This window comes from Acanthochromis polyacanthus, chromosome 7 (assembly GCF_021347895.1).
Source record: "Acanthochromis polyacanthus isolate Apoly-LR-REF ecotype Palm Island chromosome 7, KAUST_Apoly_ChrSc, whole genome shotgun sequence".
Taxonomy (NCBI): domain Eukaryota; kingdom Metazoa; phylum Chordata; class Actinopteri; family Pomacentridae; genus Acanthochromis; species Acanthochromis polyacanthus.
Window position 1 is genome coordinate 2,810,450 of NC_067119.1, and position 27,582 is coordinate 2,838,031.

General features: G+C 40.0%; 2 protein-coding genes across 4 annotated transcripts in view; both read right to left on the reverse strand.

Annotated features, from left to right (window-relative positions):
* On the reverse strand, positions 1 to 24,816 carry LOC110968770 (protein HIRA). 2 transcript variants are annotated; one of them, XM_051951246.1, is made up of 25 exons: positions 24,517 to 24,816; positions 21,885 to 21,947; positions 21,698 to 21,808; positions 20,617 to 20,707; positions 20,315 to 20,409; positions 18,530 to 18,625; positions 17,739 to 17,899; positions 16,374 to 16,541; positions 16,186 to 16,299; positions 15,618 to 15,688; positions 15,420 to 15,525; positions 14,017 to 14,238; positions 13,484 to 13,569; positions 12,447 to 12,635; positions 11,050 to 11,193; positions 10,755 to 10,971; positions 9,717 to 9,824; positions 8,597 to 8,745; positions 7,676 to 7,837; positions 7,458 to 7,516; positions 5,822 to 5,927; positions 5,626 to 5,748; positions 4,528 to 4,691; positions 3,235 to 3,323; positions 1 to 2,452 (listed from the first exon to the last, which is right to left on the reverse strand). In XM_051951246.1, the coding sequence occupies exons 1-25, from the start codon at positions 24,551 to 24,553 to the stop codon at positions 2,336 to 2,338; spliced, it is 3,048 nt and encodes a 1,015-aa protein (XP_051807206.1). In that variant the 5' UTR covers positions 24,554 to 24,816; the 3' UTR covers positions 1 to 2,335. The 2 variants fall into 2 exon arrangements, with proteins under 2 accessions (XP_051807206.1, XP_051807205.1); XM_051951245.1 differs by having other exon boundaries at positions 10,755 to 10,974; positions 24,517 to 24,815.
* Positions 1 to 27,582, reverse strand: part of LOC110972630 (GTPase IMAP family member 8-like) — a 79,118-nt gene that overhangs the window by 30,864 nt on the left and 20,672 nt on the right. Inside the window, exon 6 of one of the 2 annotated variants that reach the window (XM_051951244.1) lies at positions 25,883 to 27,420. The exons of the other annotated variant lie outside the window; for it this stretch is intronic. Within the exon in view, the coding sequence (XP_051807204.1) occupies positions 26,801 to 27,420 (620 nt within the window). The 3' untranslated portion in view covers positions 25,883 to 26,800. Of the gene's footprint in view, positions 1 to 25,882; positions 27,421 to 27,582 lie in introns of those variants that run through there. 2 annotated transcript variants of the gene reach the window in all.

Here is a 27,582-nt window from a genome sequence, read left to right on the forward strand (position 1 = left end):
AACTGTTCCTCATTAGTTTAATTTTCACTTTTTTTCCAAAGCAAAATTTCAGCTGCTCATTATTTTCTTTTTCTTATAGAAAATCAAAAACAACAACAACAAAATAAACCTTGTAGAAACATTAAAAAAACCGACTAACGGCAACAGAAAAACAAAAAAAATCAGGAGAAAGGAACCGAAGAAGGAAAGAATAAAACTCGTGAATCGAGTGAAACCTGCTGACGGACACGAACTCTCCTCCCTTTAGTCCTGTTTCCTCCAAGCGGTTTAGGCAGAGAAACGCGAAGAGAATAGGAGCCTTAAAAAGTCCTGGATGTGTGTTTTCACGATTATTTTCAGCTTATTTACAAAAGAACAAATGGAGAACGCTTCTCTGATCGGATCCAACACGATTATCGGACACATTTATCCAGAGGAGTTAAAAAAACGTGAGATTTTTTGACCTATAGTTGCATCGTGTAGCGACATCGCTGGAAAACTCATCAAATATGATTTAATCTGACGTTCCATGATCGATATTAAAAACGTACAATCCAACATCATCTGCAAAACGTTTGATGTGGTTGATTTCAGAGGCGCTGACCGTCTATAATCAGCGTCTGGAATCAGTTTTCTACTCGTCTTATTGACGCCGGCATCACGTTCAGGTGTTTTTGTGGTTTTTGGCTGCTTCCTCAGTGCACAAAAATGACTTTCTGAAGTTATTGATGGCTAAAAAAAAACATATTTAGAGATTAAATCCAGAACAAACAGCCAGAAACCGGGTAGTTTTGCACATTTTGCAGACAGAGAACCACAAATGTTGCTGAAAAACTGATTTTTCACGACCGATATTAAAAACGTAAAATCCAACATCGTCTGCAAATCGTCTGATCTTGATTTTAGAGGCGCTGAAGGTTTCTCGTCGGCGTCTGGTGTCATTTTAAAACCATCACCGTTAAGCTAGCTGTCATTTATCTACTTTTTTTACTCTGGTTTCATGTTTTTGTAGTTTTCAGCTGCTTACTCAGAGAGGAACAGTCAAATAATTGATGCTAGAACTCTTTTCACTGCACATAATTGGTTTTTGAAGTCATTGCTGGCTAAACGCACAAAATTTAAAGATTAAATCCAGAACCAACGGCCAGAAATCAAGTAGTTTTGCACATTTTGGAAGCAGAGAACCACAAAACATGCATGAAAAAACAACAAATGTGAGAAATATCGGACTTTCGTGATCAATATTAAAAATACATATTCCAATATCATCTGCAAAACGTTTGATCTGATTGATTTTAGAGACGCTGACGGTTTATAACCAGAGTCTGGAATCGGTTTTTGACTCGTCTTATTTACGCTAGCATCACGTTAAGGTGGTTTTGTGGTTTTTGGCTGTCTCCTTAGATGCACAAAAGGGACTTTTTGGATCTGTCTGAACACCACATTTAGAGATTAAATCTACAACGAACAGTTTGGAAGCAGAGAACCACAAAACATGGAGAAATATCGGACTTTCATGATCGATATTAAAAACGTACAATCCGACATCGTCTGCAAAACGTTTGATCTGGTTGATTTTAGAGACGCTGACGGTTTATAACCAGCGTCTGAAAATGGTTTTCTACTTTTGTAATCTACTCTGGCATCATGTGAAGTTGTTTTTCTGGCTTTTGGCTGCTTCTTCAGAGTCGTAAAGCTGAATTTTCAGGAGTAGAAACTGGATTTGACTCTCTTCGCTGCACAGAAATGACTTTTTGAAGCTATCGCTGGCTAAACGCACCACTTGTAGAGATTGGATCCAGGCAGAAATCTGGTACTTTTGCACATTTTGCAGACAGAGAACCACAAAACAGAAGTTCTGAAAGCCCAAAATTTGTGCTTTTTCTGTAAGAAGTGCTGCTTTAGAAGCTTTGTTTCATCCCTTGTGACTCCATTTCCCAGAATTCCCTACTGCAGTCGAGTGTTTGACTGGGCTAAACATTTTGGCTTCAGAAGAACCTCCTCTGGCTTCATAAACCCTCCTCTGGATCGCTTTGGTACCAACATATTGCTCTGTTTTGTGTCCGATTCTTATCTTCATCTCAGATTCTGAAGCCACAGAACCAAACCTCCAGATCAGCGTCTCTCTTCAGTGTTTAATTTCATAATTCGGAGGGCAGGAGGAGGTGCATAGGCCAGAGAAAGCACATTTATATGGAAGGAAAGAAAAATAAAAAGACAAAAGTTCAAACTGAAAAAAACGATGGCCGGAAAAGCTGCTAAAGTTCTGAAACACTCGGGTGGTGTTTGTAAAGTCCGTGCAGCGATTCGAGCCGGTGTCGGTCCGTTTGTGTGTTTGTGTGCGGGTCCGTTTGTGTTATTTGTTGCGCAGCAGCTCCAGCTGGTCCTGGTATTCCGTGAAGAGTCTCTGGAATCGCAGGTTTTCACCGATGACGGGTAAAACCTCCCGCAGCAGCTCCCGTTTACGAAGACCCTGGAACAGAAAACACACAATTAAATATTCAGAATCACAATCTGAGAGCGTTTATAGGAAACACAGTCGCTGCAACACTTTAAGTACATTAAAGTTATTCATTCTGCTCCTTTTCAGGCAATATTTCAGCTGTTTTTTATATATTTTATTTTCTCTTTTTTGTATTTATGATACTGATGCTTGTCTGCAATAAATTAAATTAAAAAAAATCTAAAACTAAATGTTAAAGTTACATAACTCGTTCTCTGACAATATATATTTTTGTTTTATTTTCAGATTTTTGTCTTAATGATACTGTGACATCTGAAATAAATCAATGAATTAAAAGAAAAAAAATTAAATTAATTATTCTATTTATTTTTAGACAATATTTCACAGTTTTTTTTTCATTTTTCATGTTTCTTGTCTTTACAATGTGGAGCGTCTTAAATCAAAAATATCAAAAGAAATAAAAAAATTAAAGTGACTACTAGTTTTCAGACAATAGTTTGTTTTGCTGTTTTTTGTACATTTTATTTTCTCTTTTTATCATCTTTATGATACTGTGGAATCTGAAATACATCAAATAAATCAAAAGAAACAGAAAACTTAAAAACTTCAGTGACTCATTCTAATCACAGAATCACGTCCTGACTTCCATTCCAGTCTTATTTTAGTTCACTTCTTGCTTATCTTCTTACGTTTGTTGTTTTTTCTGTCCTTTAATAAAGTTTCCTCTCAGATCTAATTAAAGGCAGCAGATCAGCCTGGATGTGTCTGTGTGTGCAGGTCGTCGTGGTTACCAGGGTTGTCGGCTCCCAGGACGTCGCTGCTGATTTGTGGACGGGACCCAGCAGCTCCTTACAGAGTTCTCTGAGACGGTACTCTGAACCTGCACAGAAAACGCCCACAGAAAACTCAGCAGTGGCGTGAAGACGTGTTCAGACTGCAGCAAAGACTCGTTAGAGCTCACAGTGTGTGAGGCTCTAATAAAAGCCTGGATGGAAATTCTCACACAGATTTGTTTTCTCTGCAGGTTTTTTTTTGCTAAAACTACAAATAACCCATGTGATTTCCAGTTAAAACGGAAATAAATGAGGTCAGTGTGCAGCAGAATTTAAAAGCAGAGAACCACAAAACATGGCTGAAAAAAAAACAGTAAACCTGAAAAATCTGACTTTTCATGATCACTCAATTCATTCAGCTCAAGTCCTTCACCTCACAGCCCTCCCCCATCACTTTTGGTGTGCCCCAGGGCTCCGTCCTGGGGTCCCTCCTCTTCATCATATACCTCCTCCCCCTTGGCAATATTTTCCGTAAATATGGTATCCACTTTCACTGCTTCGCGGATGACACCCAGCTCTATCTCTCCAGTAAACCTAACTCCACCCTCCGTCCCTCCTCCCTCACCCACGGCCTTTCCAAGATCAAATCCTGGCTCACTGCAAACTTCCTCAAATAGTGGAAAGAAAATGTATTATTATTATCGATATTAGATACGTATAATCCAACATCATCTGCAAAACGTTTCATCCAGTTCATCTTAGAGACAATGACGGTTCATAAACAGCATCTGGTGTCATTTTAAACCATCTATGAGGGATTTCTGCATCACCATTGAGTTAACTGTCGTTTACTACCCGTTTGTGTCGTCTGGCATCACGTTGGTTTTGACTTCTTCAGAGCTGTACAGTTGAATTTTAACTAATAGAACTTGGATTTGACTCTTTTTGCTGCACAAAAATGACTTTTTGCAGTTATTGTTGGATAAATGCACCGCTTTTAGAGATTAAATTCAGAATAAACAGGCAGAAATCCAGAAGTTTTGCACATTTTGCAGACAGAGAACCACAAAACAGAAGTTCTCAAGGCCCAACATTTTTCTTTTTCTTTCTTTGTGCACATTTTTCTGTTTTATCCCTTGTGACTCCATTTCCCAGAATTCCCTCCTGCACTGGAGTGTTTATTTTATTTTAATCATCATTTTGGCTTCAGAAACATCAGAAAACCTCTTCAGGACGCCTCTCTTGCACCACGTTTGCTCTGAACCTGCTCCTAAAATCAGACCCTCGGTGCTGCGTTCGCTGCTTCCGTACCTTCGTTGACGAGGAAGCGGGCGTAGATGAGCAGCCAGTACCGGTACTCCTGCGCCGACTGCAGCGTCAGAGCCGACGCCAGCTGGTTCTCCAGGAAGGCCAGCGTCATGCTCTGCTGCAGGTGATGAGGCGTGGAGGACAGTCGGGACGCCAGCCGCCCGGCGCTGAAGCAGAGACCCACAGTTAACATCAGAAAGGTTTACTGCACATGTCAACAGGTTAAAGGTTTACTGCATAACAGGAACATAAGAACACAAATAAGAGGCAAAAATGTGAGAAAAATGCTTGTAGTGAAACATAAACCTAGCCTAGCCACGCTAGACCCATGTTCTGACGGCACAAGGGTCTAGGAACTCTCGACAGGGAGGGAGGCGGGCTAAAAGGTTGTCTTTCAAATCACTCTGCAGCAATTGGGTAGGTATACAACCAATCAGCACAACGAATAGGCTGACGTAGTTCCTAGAGCGCCAGCGGATTGTGGCTAAGTCCCATTAGCTTCCCAACCAGCGGAGCCAACTGGTATATTAAGGATTTGCCATATCCCGTCGGCATAAGTCCAAATACGTCTTTCTTCTCAATGAAACACTTCAGTGCCGTCCTTTGTTTATCTTTCAAGTTGAATTTTAGCTTCAAATCTTTAAGGGCTGTGGCCAAAGCCGAGTCGAAAGATAATTGTTTATTGTGCTCCGGTTGTTTCTGTCAGAATCGTCACGCCTCCGTCGTCACTTCGTTACGCCCGCCTTCTGACTCTACACTTCATGGTGATTGGTCCGGCCAGTTTTAGGAGAATCCAGCCTCGAGCCTTATGGAGGGTAACTAGACCCACCCTGGCAGAGAATTAAATTCGTTGCCGTGGGTTGTCTAGCGCAGCTAGGCTAATGTTCAGAATGTTTTGTAAAGAATTCTTCAGATGTGAATATTTTCAGAATGTGCTTTTTTGCGCTAAAACTGTAGAAACCGTGGTTATTTACAGGTTATTGTGTTCTGATTTTACTGGTCACTGGAGATCAAACTGGTCTGAACGTGGAAGCTGAGCCCCTGCTCTAGACCTGCTCCGTTTTTCTGCTTCTTGTACTCATCTATCTCCTCTTTTCTTACTTGAGGTTGCGTCCCTGCATGACGGCCAGCGGCCCTGAAGACACAGGTGCATCGTGGGTAGGCAGGCAGCTCCTGAAGTCGGCACACTGGACCAGAGAGTCTCCTTTGTCTGCTATCAGAGTCCTGAGGCAGAACAGAAGCAGTTAGATCCTGATTACCGCAGAACGAATCCTCGAAAGTGAGCTCTGGAACTCACCAGGTCTCCAGGGAGGAGCTGAAGCAGTACGACTTCCCGTTGGACAGTCCGACGACCGGGACGCCCTGCTGGGTCAGCAGAGACTGAGACACCGAGGTGTCGGCACCTGAAGACACAAACTCACTGTTTTAATGGAGAATAACTCGACTGGATTCACCAACATCAGTAGAATTTGATGTGTGGCATACAAGGCAAGACAAAGGTCATGTTTTTTGCTATTCTGGAAACAAATCTGACCAAGACGACTCAAATTCATCCAAATTTACTCAATATTTGTCCAAAACAAGAAAAGGATTGTCCAGAAATGACTCAAACTTTTCCAAAATGACAACAATGAATAATTATTGATCCTTAAAAATGGAAAAAAAAGTGCAAAATTTTCAAACAAATGTGGTATAGTGTCTCCATAAAGTTCCTGTAAGTGTAAATGTATCTATGGATGGATCCGTACTTCCACTAAAATACAGTCTTTAGTCGACATTTCACCAACTTCTGAGGCTCTAACATCATCAGAATCTGATGTCTAATAAGTGTGGCTCGCTATTCAACCATTTGGAGTAAATTTCATGGCTGTGGGAGTTTATTTCTGGAAATTATTGCACAAAGAACTTTATATAGGCGGCTTTTCATATGTAAATCAGGCTGGTTTTTGCCATTTATAGGTGCAGTTTTATGTATTAGTCTTTTAACTTCTACACATTCAGGTTGTTAAATGTTGCTTTACCTGATCTACCCACAGACTCCTCTTTTATTTCTGTTTGATTTTAGGCGTGTATGTCCCTCTAAAACCACTGAGAATCAACATGTTCTCCATGGTAATAAATGAATAAATTAAGAGCTAAATGCGTCCCAGATTAAACCACAAGCACCTCTTTACAAACACTTTTACTGGTATTCAGTTTAAGGGTTTCTGTCTTCACTACTTCTAAAAGTTCAGGTTGTAACGAAGTGAAGAAATGCAGGACGGTTTCTAACTACATGGTGAGTTATGAGCTATAAATAAACTGTTTGGTTTCTAACTACACGGTGAGTTATGAGCTATAAATAAACTGTTTGGTTTCTAACTACACGGTGAGTTATGAGCTATAAATAATCTGTTTGGTTTCTAACTACACGATGAGTTATGAGCTATAAATAAACTGTTTGGTTTCTAACTACACGGTGAGTTATGAGCTATAAATAATCTGTTTGGTTTCTAACTACACGATGAGTTATGAGCTATAAATAAACTGTTTGGTTTCTAACTACACGATGAGTTATGAGCTATAAATAATCTGTTTGGTTTCTAACTACACGGTGAGTTATGAGCTATAAATAAACTGTTTGGTTTCTAACTACACGGTGAGTTATGAGCTATAAATAAACTGTTTGGTTTCTAACTACACGGTGAGTTATGAGCTATAAATAATCTGTTTGGTTTCTAACTACACGGTGAGTTATGAGCTATAAATAATCTGTTTGGTTTCTAACTACACGGTGAGTTATGAGCTATAAATAAACTGTTTGGTTTCTAACTACACGGTGAGTTATGAGCTATAAATAATGTTTATGAAGCTTCATATTTATCACACACACTGGTATCATCTCCACACATCATTCCAGGATGTTAAGCCGTTTAAATGCTGCAGCGTCTCACCAGATAAGATGCTCAGCAGGGACTCGTTCTTCACCAGAGCCTTCTGTTTGTGAACATCCCTGCACACACAAACATCCATAAATTCATGTTTTTATTACAGGCAACGTCAGAAAACGTATTAATGCGCTCATGTGGTTCCACAGAAGGAATAATTAAAGCGACCAAACTGCCCAGATGGAAGATAACAGAGTAAATCCTTAATTAAGTGAATTTCTGACCAGACAGACAGCGTGGCCCCGGCGGTCAGAACCATGACGAAGTGGGCCGAGCAGTGCAGCGCCGACACCGGCGTGGAGAGCTGGATGGAGGGGAGGAGGCGCCGACCACACGAGGAAAACACCGACAGCATCCGGTCCTCACAGGCGACGGCGAGGACGTCACTGAGGAGAACAAAGGGACGGAGGCGGAGTCAGAGCGGATCATTTACTCATTTATCTACAAGTTAGATTAAGACCACATGATGTTAGAATAATCTGGACAAAAATCTTTAGTTATTGGCTCTTAAAAATGGGAAACAACTGAACAATCTTCCATCCAGATTGGTACAGTGTGTCCCAGAAAGTTCCTGTAAATGTACTTCAGATCTTGTCCATTGACAGATTTCATTTTGCTTTTAAACTTAACAGGAATATCTGTTAAACGTACAGATTTTTAACCTTCAGTCTGTGACTTTTTAAAGAAATTACAGCTTATCTGGAGATGTTTGTAGGATACAGCGGTTAAATGTGTTTAAAGTGGGTCAAACAGAACCAGAATCTGGTGAGAAAAATGATTTTTTTAAACTGCTGACGTTGTAGGAAAATATTTAAGAATGAAATCTGAATTCTAAGACGAGCTTTTAACGCTGAATTTAAACCTTTAAACTGACCATTTTATTGGATCTTATATTAGCAGTTTCTGTGCTGCTGTTCTTAAATGACAACAACATTTAGGCAGTATTTCAGGTAATTTTGTATTTTTCTAATGATATTTTGTGCGTTTCTGTGCCACCCCCTTTGCTGATATAACAACATAAGTTTCCCCACTGTGACACTAAAACAGGTTTATCACATCATGAAGCTCTGCTCTGATTTAAGGCTGCAGACAAACATGAATAAAACACAGAATCAGATCAGCTCCGGCTCAGTGGCGCCCCCTACCTGCTGCCTGCAGCTGTGACCACTGAGCTGGGCAGCAGAGTGTTCCAGTCCCGACCGTCTCTGGAGCATCTCAGCTGGCTGAGCTTTGACCCGGCGACCACCGACACCTCGTTCTCCACCTCCAGGAACACCGACGGCTCCGTGCTCACCTGGACACCACAAACCATCTCAGTTTACAACTGATTCTGTCGCATTTTCTTTACGTTTTCAAACATCTTTATGTCATCTTGGGGCATCTGTCAGTCAATCTGGACTAATGCTGAGTCATTTTAGACATTTATTCTGCTGATTTAGGACAAATCTTTTAATCTGTCCCTTAAAAACGGCCCCAGAAAGTTCCTGTAAGTGTGTGTATATATATATATATATATATATATATATATATATGGATGGATCCATATTTCTACTAAAATACAGACAATGTTCTAGTTTTTAGCGATTCTGACGTAAGACGATGCTAATATTACTCCATTTGGACATTTTTTGTGTCATTTTGGAGTCATTTCGTACAGGTTTTAAGTCACTTTGGACAACTTTTATCCTCTTTTGGACAAACGTTTAATCAGTTTTGGACAGATTTTGTGTCATTTGAATGATTCTGAATAATTTTTGACAGGTTTCGGGTAATTTTGGGTAAATTTTTAGTGATGTTTGGACAAATTTTGAATTGTGTCGGATTTTAAAAAAAAAACAAATAGAATAATTATTGACCTTTAAAAATTTAAAACCATGCTGGTATTGTGTCTATGTATGGACGGATCCATATTTCTACTAGAATCCAGTCTTTGGTCGACATTTTACCGGCTTTTGAGGCTCTACCATCACTGAGTGTTAAAGTTTGTAGATATTGTGACTAAATGTTGATGTGGACTCTGGTATGAAAAAAAAACCTGCTAATAGGAGTCTATCTGTTGGTGTTAAACATGCAGAGCTACAAGCTGCCTCCATGTTTGCTCCTTTAATTTCAGATTCTTTCATCTTATTTGTGCTAATCAATAAATAAACTGAAACTAACTGTTCTACCTCACAGATTCTTGGTGTTTAGATGGGGAACGGGTTCAGAAGTTTATTTGTAAAGATGAAAGCTAAAATAAAAAGAACGTCCTCCTGGTGTGTTTACCTGCAGACCGAAGGCCTTCTTTGTGCTCGGCGTTGGTAGTTTGAGAACGGCGACCGGAGCAGGAGGAGCAGAGACCCTGCTGGGTTCACGCTCTGCTGGAGGAGTGATCTGAAACCAACAAGAACGTCTCACTGGAGGAAACACGCTGTCTGGTTCAGAAAGCTGTCCCAAAGAGGCATGAAACGACCAAAATGAGATACGAACCGACAAAAAACAGACACAGAACAACCAAAAACAGACACAAAACAACAAAAATGAGACACAAAACGATCAAAACAACACACAAAAACTAAAATCAGACACAAAATGACAAAAAACAGACACAAAATGACAAAAAATAGACACAAAACAACAAAAATGAGACACAAAACAACAAAAATGAGAGACAAAATGATCAAAACAACTCACAAAAACTAAAATCAGACACAAAATGACAAAAAACAGACAAAATGACAAAAAATAGACACAAAACAACAAAAATGAGACAAAACAACAAAAATGAGACACAAAATGATCAAAACAACACACAAAAACTAAAATCAGACACAAAATGACAAAAAACAGACAAAATGACAAAAAATAGACACAAAACAACAAAAATGAGACACAAAATGATCAAAACAACACACAAAAAACTAAAATTAGACACAAAATGACCAAAACAAGACATAAACCCACAAAAAGACACAAAATGACAAAAACAGACACAAAACAATAAAAATAAGACACAAAACAACAAAAATAAGACACAAAACAACAAAAGTGACACACAAAACGACAAAAACAACACACAAAAAACTAAAATCAGGCACAAAATGACAAAAAACAGACACAAGATAACAAAATAAGACACAAAATGACCAAGACAAGACACAAAAACAAAAATGAGACACAAAACAACAAAAAACAGAGAAAAAACGACAAAAGTGACACACAAAACGACCAAACCCTCCAAAACTAGATCAACCGAGTGCGTAAACGTCCCTCTGACCGACTAACAAACGGATCAATGAGGCGTCTTTGCGTCCATCTTTCTACCTGGGGGAAGGGCTGGGGCATGCTGGCGGCCATCTTGTCCTTCCTGGGCCGTCCCTTCTTCCTCTTCTCCACCACCTCTGCTCCGTCCAGCAGCAGCTCGGGTTTCCTCTTCCCGAACGCCAGGTTCTTGTTGATGGCGGCCATCTTGTCCTCGCTGTCGCTGCTGGTCTCCTCTTTGGTTTTGGGGTCTTTCAGGACTGACGGGGCGTCCTTCGGCCTGCTGGGGGGGGGGGGACAGACAACACTGAGGTGAGCGTCCTCTTTTTCTTTCCTCCTGACGTGACGCTCCGTTTACCTGTCCAGAGGCGTGAGCCCGGCCGTGGAGGAGATGGCGGCCGTGACCCCCGGCGTGGCCTTGGACCTCTCGGTGAACCTGGAGTCCAGAGCTTTCATCGGCTCGATCTTGGAGGCGGAAGTGAGCAGCAGGCTGGACTTCACTCTGCCAAGACGGAGAGTAAATGGAAATGCGATGTAAATGTAAGTAAATGACGGCTACACTGCAGAAACTTAACAAGAATATTTGTCTTATTTTCAGTCAAAATGTTTCATCCCATTTGATTTAAGATAAATTCACTTAACAAGAGACATTTCAGCAGATGGAGGGACGTGTTTTAAGTCAAACAATCTGGAAATTATCTTGTTTTGACTTGAATTTTACAAGAAAACTCAAAATAAGTTTAACCGCCGCGTCAATTTGACCCGTTGTAAAGTTTGAAAATGTGGGAAAAAAGATATTTCCACAGTGAAACTTCTGATGTCCACATTTTCGGGAAATTTTTGAACATCTTTTGGTGGAAAAAAAGAAATGTTAAAAAGGTTTCTTTAAGAACATTCGCAATTCGCTGGATTTTGGTTGATTTTTATGTGAATATTCTTAAAGAAAACATCAGAAGTTTCACTGATATTCATGGAATCACTTTAGAGATTTTTTAGGATATTTTTGGAAGATTTTTACTCATTTTTTTGAGAATATTTACAAGAATTTTCTTGCCAAATATGGGGGATTTTTTAAAATAAAACTTTTAAGGGAAACTTTTAAGGAATTATTGGAATTTTCTTCCTGAAGGTTTTGGAAATTTTCAGAAATTTAGAGAATTTTTTTGCAGATTTTTTGGATTTTTTTTTCACACAAGGAAATAATAATAATAATAATATATTTTATTTAAGCGCCTTTCAAGGAACTCAAGGACACTTTACAAAGGAATAAAAATCAATGACAACAAATTAAAAACTACACAATAAAAGTAACAATAAGTAGAATAAAACAAAATTTTTTAGTGCTCGTAAATGAAGACAACAGGAGGGTTGAGACAATGCACCTTAATTATCTTGTTTTGAGTTGAATTTTACAAGAAAACTCTAAATAAGTTTAATATATCTCAATTTAGGAGGTCACATGGAACCAAAAATCTATTTTTGAGTGAAAAATTACTATTTTTTTAGCATGTTTGGCTTATTGTAAGACACCTAAGTGTGACAATCCTGGTAAAATAGATCTTAAAATAAGTTTTCCCAGCTAATTTAAAGACCTCAATACTCTAAATATCACATCTTATTTGAAGGCCATTTTTCCCGTGTTCTATTGGCAGATTCTTTTCACTTATTTCAAGGTAAAAGTTCCTTGAAACAAGTGTTTTTTTCCTTGTTTTGAGAGGGGCATTTTTTCCAGTGCAGAGAAGCCGGTCCGTTTACCCGTCGTTGTTGTCCTCCAGCCCCTTGGCGGCGCTGTTGGCAGGAGGAGAGGTGAGCATGGCGTCGTGGCTCGGCCTCAGCCCCTGTCCCGGGCTGGAGTCGGAGCTGAGCTGGTTGGTGAGCTGGCTGGACATGGACGAACCCGACGGCAGGATGGGAACGCTGTTGAACAGAGCCGGGGAGAAATCCCTGCAGAGAGAGAGACGGACGCCGAGGTCAGGACCACGGCGGACACTCCACACGTCTGGGCTGTCTTTGTGTCAAACACAGAGGTCATGAAGGGGGGTTTCCTTTTAACTTCCTGCTTTGAACTCTGAGCGTGTTCACCTAAACGTGGAGTTTAATGCCTCATGTGACTCTTCTTCTGCACAAAATGGACCAGTCATGTTACTCCAGTCCAGAAAATCATGACTGTATGAAGTTAAATATATAAACCCTGAGTCACTTTATGCAAGTTTTAAGTCCCTTCTAACAATCTGTATCCTATTTTGGACAAATATTGAATCATTGTGGATGAATTTTGTGTCATTCGAACAATTTGAGTCACTCTGAACATGTTTCAAGTTATTTTTGGGCAAATCTTTACTGATTTTGGATACATTTTTAATCATTCTGATACATTTTGAGTCATTTTGAATACAAAAACAATGGATGCTTGTTTTGACAGACTTTCTACACATCAGATTCTACTGATGTTGGAGCCTCAAATGTGGACCAAAGACTGGATTTCAGTAGAAACATGGATCCATCCATAGATATGTTTACACTTACAGGAACTTTATGGAGACACTAGCCCACCCAGGTTTGAACATTTTGCACTTGTTTTCCATTTTTAAGGAACAATAATGAAAGAATTCAGCCAAATTAGTAAAAAAATGTTTAGAATTAGACCAAAGTGACTCAGAAATGACAGAAAAAATGTCTAAAACAACCTAAAATCGGTCCAAACGGAGACACTGTTACTCACATATTAGTATTTGGCTGTTTGTTCTCACCTTTAAACTTCACATGTTTAAATATCATGCAGGTTTTCTCACCCGGTGTCCAGCTGAGCGATGCAGAGCGGCGTGATCCGTCGTCGGCCGTCTGCCGTCCTCGTCTCCACCTGCTTCTTCAAAAGGTTCTGCAGAACAAAGTCATAATGAGTCAAAACATCAGGGGTATTACCGAGATAATCTGTCAGCTTTGGAAACCAGAAAACACCATGAATATGCATCTAGTTTTCTTTAAGTAATGGTTGTTTTTACCCCGTCTGTACATCACAAACAGGAAGAACATGTGACAAATAAAACTGATTTTTCTTCCAAGCTGCTCTACTCCATTTGTTCTTCTGTTTCGCTGCATTTCCACAGCTTTTAATCTATTCTCTAAACTTCCAAATTAAAAAAAAACATCAAAAATTTCTTTGCATCGTCTTTTCCTTTCATCAAATTTATGCATAAATCCGTGCAGCTGAAAACTCAGCTCTGACTTATCTGCAAAAAATCTGTAAAAATTGAAAAGAAAATGCTGACTCTAGCAAAGCAGCTCCTTCTGTTTGAATCTGAAGCGTACTAAGTTGTTCTTTTACCTTCCTGATGTCCTCCAGAGACTCTCCGTTCATCACGCTGTTCAGTTTGGGAGCTGAGTTCTCGGGCCCGGCGCTGCCCGGTCCGGCGTTGGCCTGGGCCGAGTTCTGCCGCTCCTGCTGGTACTTGAGCATCTCTGGGTTCTCGATGATGGTGGTGGAGAGCTGGGCCTCGGTGCTGGTGATGGCCAGGCTCTTACCGTAGATGTTCTGGTGGATGGTGTTCTGTAGGCCGCAAACAGAGGAAGGAAAACTATTAAACAGGAAGTAAACGGAAAGACGCTGCAGGAACAAGGAAACACCCGACAATAAAACACAGTTTTATTCTAATTACTAAACAAATTCAACGTAGTTCTGAGTCCTCGGCTAAGGTTGGTTTTAAACTATTTCATATTTATGGGGTTACTCATACATGTTGTGTTTTATTTTCACAACAGTTTTGTCTACACAGATCATTTATCACAGGATGTTTTCATATTTGCAGATTTTGTATATTAGCCTATATTTTAAGGAAAAACTTCAAGACAAAACCACCACAAAGACACAAAAGGACAAAAACTAGACACAATGACACAAAATGATAAAAATGAGACACACAATGGAAACAAATTGAGACACAAAATGATAAAAACAAAACAAAAAAAATGACAAAAATGAAACGCATGATGGAAAAAAAAATCAAGAAACAAAATAATGAAAACGAGACACAAAACGACCAAAACGAGACACAAAACAACAAAAACAAGACACAAAACGACCAAACGAGACACAAAACGACCAAAACGAGACACAAAACAACAAAAATGAGACACAAAACGACCAAAACGAGACACAAAACAACAAAAATGAGACACAAAACGACAAAAACAAGACACAAAACGACAAAAACGAGACACAAAACGACCAAACGAGACACAAAACGACCAAAACGAGACACAAAACGACAAAAACGAGACACAAAACAACAAAAACAAGACACAAACCGACCAAACGAGACACAAAACGAGACACAAAATAACAAAAATGAGACACAAAACGACCAAAACGAGACACAAAACGACCAAAACAAGACACAAAACGACAAAAACGAGACACAAAACAACAAAAACAAGACACAAAACGACCAAAACGAGACACAAAACGACCAAAACGAGACACAAAACAACAAGAACGAGACACAAACTGACAAAAACGAGACACAAACTGACAAAAATCGTTGCATTTTAACGTCTAAGCTCTATTTCTAGAGTCACAGAATGAACCTGAATGAATTCTGACTCCAAACTGATCAGTCTTACTTATTTTTGTTCATGTTTTTTGCTCACTGGAACAGATTTTCTTTGGGCTAACTGACTAAACTCTCTCATATCCCGTTAAACCTTATTGCGATAGTATTTGTGTTGTACCTTCTCCTCTTCGCTCAGCGGGTCTCCCAGCTCGTCCAGGGAGAAGTCCAGGTAGGCCACGGTGCCGTCCATCGAACACACCAGCATCCCCAGACCGGTCAGAGTCCTGGAAAACAAACACTTTGAGGAATCTGAGCGTCGTCTGCATGTCTGGAGTCAAACCACAGCACAGAACACACCACGTGTGTTTTTACTCACCAGGAAATGTCCATGATGGATTTATCGAAGAGATCGTGGATGACCACCAGAGGGCGCTTCAGAGAGGTGAGCTGGGGAGGAAACACAGACTTTAAAGTAATGTATCCCCAATAAAACACAAGTCGATTTCTGAAGTTTCCACTGACATTTTAATTTAAACTAACTCAGCATAAAAATCTGCATCTTTAAATCAACATCAGTAACACTGGATGGAAGAAATTTTGTCAACAAACTACAGAAAAACAAAACTGAGTTCTGAAAACTGGTACTGATTTCTATTTTTTACTAATTTCTACACACTTTAACTCTAAATCCCAAACCAAAGAGACAAAGCTGTCTGAAGATGCATGAAACGACCAAAATGAGACACAAAACGACAAAAACAAGACGCTAAACGAGTAGTGTGGAAAGTCTGTGGAGGCTATAAGAACCTTAGCAGTAAAACATCTACAGCATGAGGAGCTTCCAGTGTTCATTTTTTATGATTCACGGCTTTATAAGCGGTTGATCTGTTTCCATACAGGTGCAGGAAATGAGAGTCTAAATGTGGAGTTGGACATGAACTGACCCAGACGGACAGCGATCGGTCTTTGCTGCCGACGGCGCAGCAGCAGTACGGACAGCTGGGTTTAGGAGAGCTGCCGTTCTTCTGCTTCTTCTTGAAGATCTTTGGGTTGAATTTCTGCAGAGACAGGAAGCAGGTGGGTCAGACGGTTTGGTTGAACGTGGATTTAAAGGCTGGATGGATGCTCTTACCACCACGGTGACGGCTTTACGGTGGCCCACGAAGTCCATGTTGGTCTTCCAGCCGTCCCTCTCCACGATCTGAGCCGTGGGTCCGGAGTTGTTCATGGCGTGGGCCGACACCAGGTACTGACCGTCTGGAGACCAGGACAGACGCAGGACGTGGGTCGTACCACCGCACTGAGGAGGGGGGACACCGGTTAGACCTGGACTGTTCTAATGCTTAAAGAGGTCCAGTCAGAGGAAATCTACTACAGCAGAGGCTCAGACTCATTTTAGTTCAGTCCAATGTGACCTCAAGCTCATAAAAACCTACAATTAACTCAAATGTTGTTTTTGTTTTAGTGCAAGAAAGTACTGACAATGTTCTCAATGTTCCTGTTGTCCTCATTTACGGCCACCAAAAAAATACTGTTTCCTGGATGAAAATAATCCAAAAATTCACCAAAAAAAAATCCCCAAATTTCTGAAAATTTGCAAAACCTTCAGGAAAAAACAAAAAACAAAAATTCCTTAAAAGTTTCCCTTAAAATTTTTATTTTAAAAAAATCCCCCAAATTTGCCAAGAAAATTCTTGTAAATATTTTCAAAAAAATGAGTAAAAATCTTCCCAAAAAAATCATAAAATTACCTAAATTGATTACATATATCATCAGTATAACTTCTAGTATTTTCTGAACGATATAGGATTTCACTTTAAAAACGGCAAAAAAAACCCGATAAAATCTTACAAAAATGAGACACAAAACGACAGAAGTGAGAAAAAACGGCAAAAAAACGAGACAAACAAAACAAAGGAAAAATGAGAAAAAAGCTACATAGTGAGACAAAATGAACAAGCACGACAAAAAATAGACAAACGACACAAACAGAGATATAAAAACTGACAAAAGCGAGAAACAAAAATGATGCACAAAACAATGAAGAAAGCCAAGCTTAAAACGGCAGAAACAGGACAAAAACACACGCGAGGCAAAAAGGAAATACAAAACGACAAATGATGAAAGTCAGACAGAAAAAAAAAAGAGAAGATTTTACAAAAACGAGACACATGTCATGGTCTAGAAATGATTTTAAATTTATGGTTTTACTCATTTACAATCTGCAGTTAAAATGCCTTCTCTGTCATTTTTACACTGATTGGACCCTCTGGAGGACCGGTTCTGGCCCACGGGCCTCATGTTGGACACCCCTGTTCTACAGCAAAGGTCCAGAACTGACTTTGACGTAGTCGAGCAGTCGGATCAATAACAGACGGTCAAACAAAATAAACTCAGTGATTCATAAACATTTTGACATATTTACAGTCAGTTAACATTTACAGCTACAAAACCATCAGACGAGTCACTGAGTGGAAGGCGTGTGAGTGTGCAGCACCTCGCTGAAGGGTTTGGTGATGTTGGCCTCCATCTGCCAGTCCACCGTCCTCCACACTTTGAGGCTGTGGTCGTCGGCCTGCGAGGCGATGTACTTCCCCACCGGGTCCCAGGTCAGGCCTTTGACCAGCCCGGTGTGTCCCCGCAGGCAGGTCACCATCTCTGAAACCAGAACCAGAACCACGTCACTCCCACTGCAACGCCTCCACTCTGCCACCTGCTTTCAGCCCGCCGTCCACCAGAAAAGTTCACCACATCTCAAACCTGTCTGATTCTTTTCTGTGCAAGTTATGAAGTAAAACGTGTAAAAAATGAAGCCTTCACTGTAGGTAGAATAACCGTTTTTTGACCAAATTCACACCACTATTTAACTGTTTTCTTATTATACAGGTTATAAAGTTAAATATGTAAAATCTTTGATAAATTGTCATTGATAATAAATGTCATGAATTGAGGTGGAGAATTGATTTTTAGACTCTTTTATTGATTTATGAAGATCTGTGGAATAACAACATCAGTATTTCTAATTAATAAAACGTGCAATAATGTTATTTAATAGAACTAGTACTTTATTATTATACTTCATTCCTTAAATGTTTGCACTTTGCTGCAATCATGTTCTTTTCTTCTATATTTTATTTTGATAACAGCTGTATAAATAAAGTCTGATTAACAGACTGCTTAAAGACACATAAAGATGCTACGATAATAAATACCTTCCTGCTCTCTCAGCAGGTTTTACTGCTCTGCATGTGTGTGATGCGACTGAATTCTGGTTTGTGAGTTTCCTACCTGGGAATTTGCGAGCGTTCCAGATGACGATGGTGTTGTCGACGCTGCAGGAGGCGAGCCAGACGTCGTGAGGAGACCACGCCACGTCCATCACATCTGCAAACACAACCAAATAAAACATCACTCACAACTCACATCACTGCCAGAGTCCACAGAAGGAAGACCGGTTCAAGGCTTTTCTTAGTTTCATCTCGTACACAAAGGACGCTCTTGTAAAACAGATTTATTTTGAACTAAATGAGACTTTTCCTGCTTTAATAAAGGTCAAAATAAAATAAAATAAAAAAAACACACACACATGCACAGTCCTGCCAATATAGTTTCAGGCTGTTCATCTGGTCTACAGGTGGCGCTAACACATCTGAAAGTGCAGCAACATGCACACAAAGGTAGAGAAGAAGACAGATGACATGAGGGGAAAAAAAGGTTTCCAACATGTTTAAGAGGCTTCACAGGAAGACACGACGAGTTCTGGTGAGTGAAAATCCATCATGTATGTGAAAATGTGCATGTAGTAGTCATACTGGTTAGATTTCTTTTTCTCTGCATGTTACCAAATAAAACATGTAAACGTTTAGGTCACAAGTGTTCTAACTTTTTCCTAAAGAAGGCGGGGTCTTGTCAATTTCTGAGTTGTTTTCTTCATGCTAATCTGTGGAAAATGTTAATAATTTGAGAAAGAAAGCAGCCAGAGTCCTGAGATTTTACAGGCTTTTTGATACGTCCATCAGAGAGCTGAACTAAGGAGCCAGTTTGACATATCCGGGCTTTCTTTGTGCAAGTCAGCTTGACAAAAACTAAAAGCTTCAGTCACCTGCATCACCAACTAAGCCACTTCTTCCAGCTGATTTAAATCTAAACTCTGAAGAGAATCTGGTTAGATCCACAGCATCAGTTACCATGAAGATGTAGCTCCACAGCATCAGTTACCATGGAGATCTAGCCCCACAGCGTCAGTTACCATGGAGATGTAGCTCCACAGCATCAGTTACCATGGAGATCTAGCCCCACAACATAAGTTACCATGGAGATCTAGCTCCACAGCATCAGTTACCATGGAGATCTAGCCCCACAGCATCAGTTACCATGCAGATCTAGCCCCACAGCATCAGTTACCATGGAGATCTAGCTCCACAGCATCAGTTACCATGGAGATGTAGCTCCACAGCATCAGTTACCATGCAGATCTAGCCCCACAGCATCAGTTACCATGGAGATCTAGCCCCACAGCATCAGTTACCATGGAGATCTAGCCCCACAGCATCAGTTACCATGGAGATGTAGCTCCACAGCATCAGTTACCATGCAGATCTAGCTCCACAGCATCAGTTACCATGGAGATGTAGCTCCACAGCATCAGTTACCATGGAGATCTAGCCCCACAGCATCAGTTACCATGGAGATCTAGCCCCACAGCATCAGTTACCATGGAGATGTAGCCCCACAGCATCAGTTACCATGGAGATGTAGCTCGGTAAAAGAGAGCCTCCTTCATGATACTCAAAACCGTCCCTTTCCTGCTAACCACTATTCTTTCCTCACAGTTCAGTCCTCTGGTCTTTCATGGTACAGTCCTGCTTTCATAGATGAAAAATTGCCCCACCACCCTTTAAGAATTTTAACTCAGTGTTACCTCTGACTCCAGATTTCACACATCATCAACTCATTCAACATTCACTGCTTTAAAAAAAACAATCAGTCAAACTGAAGAACTGAACATGTGATTTACATTTAAGGATCAGATGTGAATATTTTCAGTGTTTTCTGGAAATGTAAGCGTCGTACCTCCAGTGTGGTTCCTCAGGATGGTGACACACCTCCACTGCTCCACGTTGGCCAGCTTGCTGCTCGAGCCGAACACCGTGCTCGGACCGATGAATCTGCAGAAACACGCTCGTCCAGTCAAAGCCAGGCGGCACAAATCACCTTTACAAAACATTTCACCTAAACTTAAAGTGTTTGTGAGGTTGGAAACGGTCAGAGAAATGACGTAAAGACACAGTTTTACGCTCTAAATGATCGTTGGTGGGGTGCGACGGCGAATGCATCGTGTTTACGTGTGCTTTTACGTATTTTTGTGTACGTACGCAGCTCGTTTCCACACCATGACCAGCTTGTCGTCGCCGCCCGAGGCCAGATACGAGCCGCTGTTGGACCAGCGCACGCAGTTCACACAGGCTGCAGAGAAGCAGAAACACTGTTAGAAACACGAAGGAAGGGATTCTGCTGAGGAGGAAAAACGTTCCTGTTGTTAAATCTGACTGACTGGACGTGTGCAGAGGAGATGAGGGGATTTTAACGAAGAAAAACGTGGAAAAAATCTTCAAATTAGTGACTTTGAACTGCATCTGCTTTAACTCTTCATAGTCGTACAAACTGTGGATTTAAGAGCAGGAGCCGTAGAAGCAGCTTTAACCCTTGATGTAGCAGATTAAAAATGGAATAAACAGCAGCTGTTGGTGCAGAAGCAAACATAATCTAGTTATTTTGTCTTATTGTGGTTCTTTATCGTCTCTTTTATGTCTGTTTTACTTTTTTTTTTGGTCATTTTGAAGTGACCTCTCGTTTCTCTGCCAAATTTTTGAGCCACTTTTATGTATCTGATGTGTTTGTTGCTTTTTTTTGTCTCTTTATAGACGTTTTGTGTCTTTCTGAAGTCATGTGGTCATTTGTTTATTCATTTCTGTATTTTTGTACTTGTTTTGTGTCCCTTCATTGTCATTTTGAGTCTGTTTTTAACTTTTTTTGTCCTTTACAGCCATTTTAACTTGTTGTTGTCTATTTGTGTCTATCTGTATGAACTTACTGTCATCATTTTCTGTCTCTCTGTGGTCAATTATTGTCTGTTTGTCATCATTTTCTTCTCCTGTACAGTAGGTTGGTGTGTCTTTATAATGAATTTATTGAGGTCAAGAGCAGAAGCTGAACTCCACCAGATCTACGTGTTTTTTTTTTTTTAAAGAACCCGTCTCTAGTTGGTGTTTTAGCTCTAAAACTGTTTGTAGAAGCAGATTTTCTTAAACTAAGAGTCACATTAATCCCTGTAGAAGTTGCAGCAGCAGGTGTTTGTGGTATCTGGGACTCTGCTATTGTATTTTACTGTTAGTAAAGATGTCTAAGAGAAAAACAGAAAAGCAGAAGGAGAACAAATAAATCCCGGCTGGTTACCGAGATGGTTGTCCATCTGACAGAGCATTTTGGGAACAGTCTCGTTCTTCTCGTCCTCCTCTCTGAGGACCGGTGCCATGTTCCAGATCATCACCTTCCCCGAATCCTCCCCTGAAAACCATTAAAGAAATGTAAGGGTGGGTTTGAGATAAATCTGCAGGAAAACACAGCATTCAGACGCTCTCACCTTGGCCACCGGTTGCAAATTTAGTCCCATCAGGATGGATGTCGACTGAAAATATGGGTTTGCCTGAAAAGCAAAAGCCAATATTTAGAGACAGTTTGGATAAATTCGTAGCACAGCAGTCCCAAATAAAAACTTTTTGCTTTATATTTTGCTTCTGGCAGAGTCTGTTTTATTTTGAAAAATGGCTAAATCATCTTCCTGTCACTTCAGTCTGTTTTTAATTCCTTGACTCTGAACAAACGTCTCTGGAGCTTCAATGAAAAGATGGAGAGACTCAGTGCTAAAACAGAAGAAAAACTAAATCCATATTCAGCAGTAAAAGCTAATTTTACCCGTTTAGGACACTTTTTAAAAATAAAGATGTGTTATTTTTGTGATGACCGGTCTTTGGGCTGATCTAAAGACAACAAACTGTAGACGGATATAAAACCAGAACCAACAGAAGAAAACATTATCTGCGACACATTTCAACACAACAGGAGGAACATCAGACTGTTCTTCAAAGAAAAGTCCCAAACTCCTCTGATTTTCCACATGTCAACGATCTGAAACTGTTCTTTCTCTCCGAGTCTTAAATTGGACTAAAGCCGACGAGCATCTTAGGATTTTTCTGTGAAGGAACTAGTTTGTTAAACTCTGATTATTTTATTAGATAAAATACAGCAATTCAATAATATTAATATTAACAGCATAATATTAATTATTCAAATTAACTTGAATGTTAAGGTTAAGAACCTTCAATGTTATGAATTCTAACAATTTAATATGACTAATTTTGATGTTGAAATCAAGAAATTACAATATTTTAGGACAAAAATTAACCTAAATAGTTTGGATTTCAAGGTTAAGAGCCAACAACACTAGTGCTGGACCCGAATATCCCAAATATTCGTTCGCTACGGCACTATCCGGATATTAATTTGGTATCCGAATATCCCCCCCCGCACGTCACCGGGCGGAAAGAATATGCAGCATTACTGTCTTCCCTCCGCCTTCTGCCCACATCGGCTCATCTCGTCCTGTGATCACATAAACATATTCACATATGTCTATAATGTATACACATATGTCTATGTGATCACCCCCTCCTCCCCCCAGACGAAAATATTCGGAGCTCGTCACTTCCCTGCGCCTTCGGCACCTTTTCGGCTCATTCCGCCGTGTTCTTCGGCTCATTTCAGCTCCTCCATTCGTGTCTGTAAACACCACCCGAATGGCCAGGTGGCTGCTGACTCTGACGTCACGCTTCACTTCGTTGCATAAACACAAGACAAGATGCTGAAGACCGGTGTTTGGGAATTCTTCAGTTTAACTAAAGACGACAGGAGGGCAAAATGTGGACCCGGGAGACCAGACGAACGGATCTGACTATTCGGGCCGTCTCCGCTGCCGCGCCGCCGCACGAACCACACGGGGCGGAACGAATATCAGGATTTTCGTCTTTAATAGGGCCCGAATATTCGGAGGCCACAAACCACTATTCGGGCCAGCCCTAAACAACACTATAAGTAATATAAACTAAACTAATTTAAATATTATAGTTCAAAACCTGCAATGGCAAATATAACACAAACTATTCAAATTAACTTGAATATTAAGATTAAAAACCATCAATATTATGATTTCTAACAAATTAATTTGACTAATTTAGCATGAAGAAACTACAACATTATTTAGAATAGTCTGAGATTATAAGGTTAAGAACCAACAATACTGTGTGTAATATGAACTAAAATGAATTAAAGATTAAGGTTAGGAACCTGCAATGGTTTATATAACACAGATTATTCTAATTAACTTAAATTTTAAGAATAAGAACCAAAAATACTGTGAGTAATATGGACTAAATTAAATGTTGAGGTTCAGAAACGTCAATATTATGAATTCTAAAAAAATAATTTAACTAATTTAGGCATTAAAATTGAAGAAATTAAATATGTTTAGAATAAACTGAAATTCTGAGGTTCAGAACAAACAACACTGTAAATAATACATATAACATTACACGTGGAATACACAATGAATCCAAACATTCCCTGTTAGCTGCATGCATTAAAACATATCTGTTGTGTTTTATTGTGTAATTGTGCAGAAATCTCCACAGACTAACTGAAAACGACCCCAACGGGCTCAGATATCAACAGTCGTTAGCTGCTCCTGAATTCAGGCCGTTTCTCCAACGGTCAACTTTCCAAACTGACAGCTGGAGCTTCCACCAACACACACTTTTCAGCTTTATGTCGAGCCGCCACGAGAATAAACATACATTAGATTAAAAAATACCGACAGGGACGTCAAAAATAGCACACAAAAAAGTCACTTTAGGGCAGAAACTTCGACGTGGGTCGTTTGGGCAGGCAAGTTAAGCTAACGTCAGGGCATCCAGCTAGCCGGGGGGCTAACTAGCTAGCTAGCTAAGGTTAGCAAACATTAATGTGTTTGAAGGCGCAGGATTTGAGGCGATATCGGCAAAAACGGCGTATTTAAGCGTCCAACTGCCGGTTAAAGTGACCAACTGTCGGGCAACAAACAAGTCAAACAAGTGTCGACCACCGCCACCATCACGCATCAAGTCACCCCCCTTCGACAACAAAAGCCCAACTTGGTCCAACGGATTCCTGCACAAGCTTACCGTTGTGGCTCACCCAGCTCGGCTTCAGCAGCTTCATCTTTGCCCGGGCTGTTAAATTCACGACCTTAAATCTCGACCAACACCCATCCAGCGGCGAGGCGAGTCGGACAAACTGATGCTAAAGCCCCCCTCCCTTTGTCTCAAACTCCGTCCGACACTTTGCCGTGTTTGTGCTCCAACTCCATCTCTGCGGTGGCGGGCAGCATCCCCGAGCTGAGCACCGAGCGGCAAGCAGCGGCGTGCCGGACGGAGAACGAGGTGACACCGGGCAGCGGCGCACAGGCGAGCACGGACCACAAAGGACGTGACACCGGGCAAATCAGGAAATGTTCCGTTGTTTTTGACCGCGGACCGGAAAAATACTCGTTGCATTTCCATAGTAAAAACCACAAGGGACGAGTTTATCGACTTTTTAAAGCTATAATGACAAAAAATAACAACGGAAATACGTTTTATTAACTTTGAGCACCCCTTTACGTGTAATTAGTTAAACTTCAGAACAAAAGATTATTATGAAATCGGTCATGTCGGTGTCGAATTTACTCATCCGACTTTTATTTTGAAGAAACATACAGGTTTTAGGCGGTAATCATAGGTTTTAAAATGTCCAGGAAAGTGTGGACTTAGATTTTTTTCTTTATCTTTATGCAAGGATTGAAATATTTCAGAAAAGTAACACCAGGAAGGGCAATGCTTCTAACAAACGAAACCTAAAACATTTTTTTAAAGTTCATTTTAAATCAGGAAGTGTTTCCGCTGTTTTTGACCCGCGGACCGGAAAAACGCTCGTTGCATTTTCACAATAAAACCACAGGGGACGAATTTATCGACTTTTAAAAGCCATGCTGAAAAAAATAATACCGGGAACACGTTTTTATTGACATTAAGCACATTTTTCATGTTCCTTCATGTAATTAATTCAACTTAAGAGCAAAATCTTCTCATGAAATTGGTCACATCCGTGTAAAATTTACCGATCCAACTATTTTTTTTGGAGAATCATACAGGTTTTAGTGAGTAGTCTGAGAAAAGTTTGGAGTTAGATTTTTGTTACAAATATTTTAGGACTCAACTATTTCAAGATACAAAAATGAATTTATAAAGCTTCATTTCAAAATTTAAGGTAATACAAACTGAATTATATGTAATAGCTTTACAACACATGATTCACTATCAAAACAACTCCTCTATCTTCCAGCACGAAATGTTTACAGGCCCCTTTTTGACAATATTCCAAGTAACAGCAGTAAATTAAGATCAATATATCACATAAATAACTACATTCAGAGGTGATTGAAGGTGTTTCAGGTGTGTTTGATCAGTTTGTGTGGAAAGTCTGATTGACTACAGCATTTTACAACTCACTTTTAATGACAGAAACACATAAAACAAAGATCAATACAGAAAAGCGGCACAAAAATCAGTGTGTATGAAGCTAATCCAACAAGTTGTAAAGCATCCAATACTATTTGACATGTAGAAAAGCAACGGAATGTACCAGAATACATTTCTGTAACATCAGTTTCATCATTTTGATGCATTTGCTGACCAGTTTGAACGTCATTCATGTTTAACTTTGGACATTTGCTGTAATACTTGATTTCTTGGACTTGACAAACATTATGTACATTCTCATAGTTCAAAATAACTAAAAAAAAAACATTATTAACAAAACCCCAAAGTCTCTTTTAAAGTTCCCAATGAAACAGTACAGAAGAAAATGGAACAAAACATCATGAAGATTTTCTGCAGGTTGAAATGTCGACTCATTTCGCCTAAACTTCTTACAGAACTCAAACTCTACAAGATGAGAAGGCAAAAAATTACAACAAATGTGTCACTAACACTTACAAAACTTTACAAAAACAAACAGAGTGAAGACCCTGAATAGTACAGATAGAAACATTCTTTTAGGTAAAACAGACATTAAGTTCTTCAGCTGCTTGAGATCACTTGACAATAAAATATACCTTTGGCTGCACAAAGCTGCAGCACAAACGCTACAGTCAGTTTGTACATCACCTCATCCAGTGGAACAGGAGGATTTAGACTCGACTTCTTCCAGAAGATCCTGGATCAGGCCACTCATTTCTCTTTCATGAATACTCTGCAGGTTTTGTTTTTCCTCCTCAGTTGTGGCCTTCTTCATTTGGTTCTCATGTGTTGTCAGCAAGTCCTTGATTCTTTTCAGGTTGTCCCTCTTCTTGGACACACACTTCACCAAGTTATAAATATCATCTTGATATTTTTTCTCCATTTCTTTCCGTATCGCTGCTTCAGCTTCTTACAGCATCTCGTTGATGAAGCAGCTTCCTCCATTTTCCTTCACCATGGTGTCGATCTTTGTTATCAGCTCACTGACTTGTGTTCTATTTTGTTTATCATAGTTATCAAACACGTGGTATCTTCCTCCATAGTCAGAGATCAGCTCCTTGAAGGAATCATCACATTCGTTGATGTAATCTTCAATGGACTGGTACTCCTTCATCAGTTCATCTCCTCCAGTTAAAAGAATGATGGTGAATTTGTCAGAGTTCTTTCCAAAGCCTTCCTTGAGTAAATTCATTGCCTCCCTCTCTTCTGATGTGAATCTGCCGATACGTAACACCAGCAGGAAGACATGTGGTCCTGGAGACAGAAGACTGATGCATTTCACTATCTCTTCATTTACTTCTTCATTAGACAAACTTGTGTCAAACAGTTCAGGAGTGTCGACCACGACAACAGGACGTCCGTCCACTTCACCCTCTGACTTCTGACAATGTTTGGTGACTGACTTTTGTCCGAATTTGGCTTCAAACTCCTTTCTTCCCAGAATGGTGTTTCCTGAAGAACTCTTTCCACTGCCAGTCTTCCCGATCAGCACAATCCTGAGACTGTCTGAGCTGTGCTGCTCTTCATCAGCTGCAACAGAAAACATCTGGAGTTACAACGACTATGCAAACTATTCACCCCCCTTTTAAATACTGAGTTATGGTCATTTTAATTTGTCTTTTTTGACGAGAATTTATTTTTTAAAAAAAGAAGTTTTCATGACAAAGTGACAAGAGATTTTTACAAAGTAAT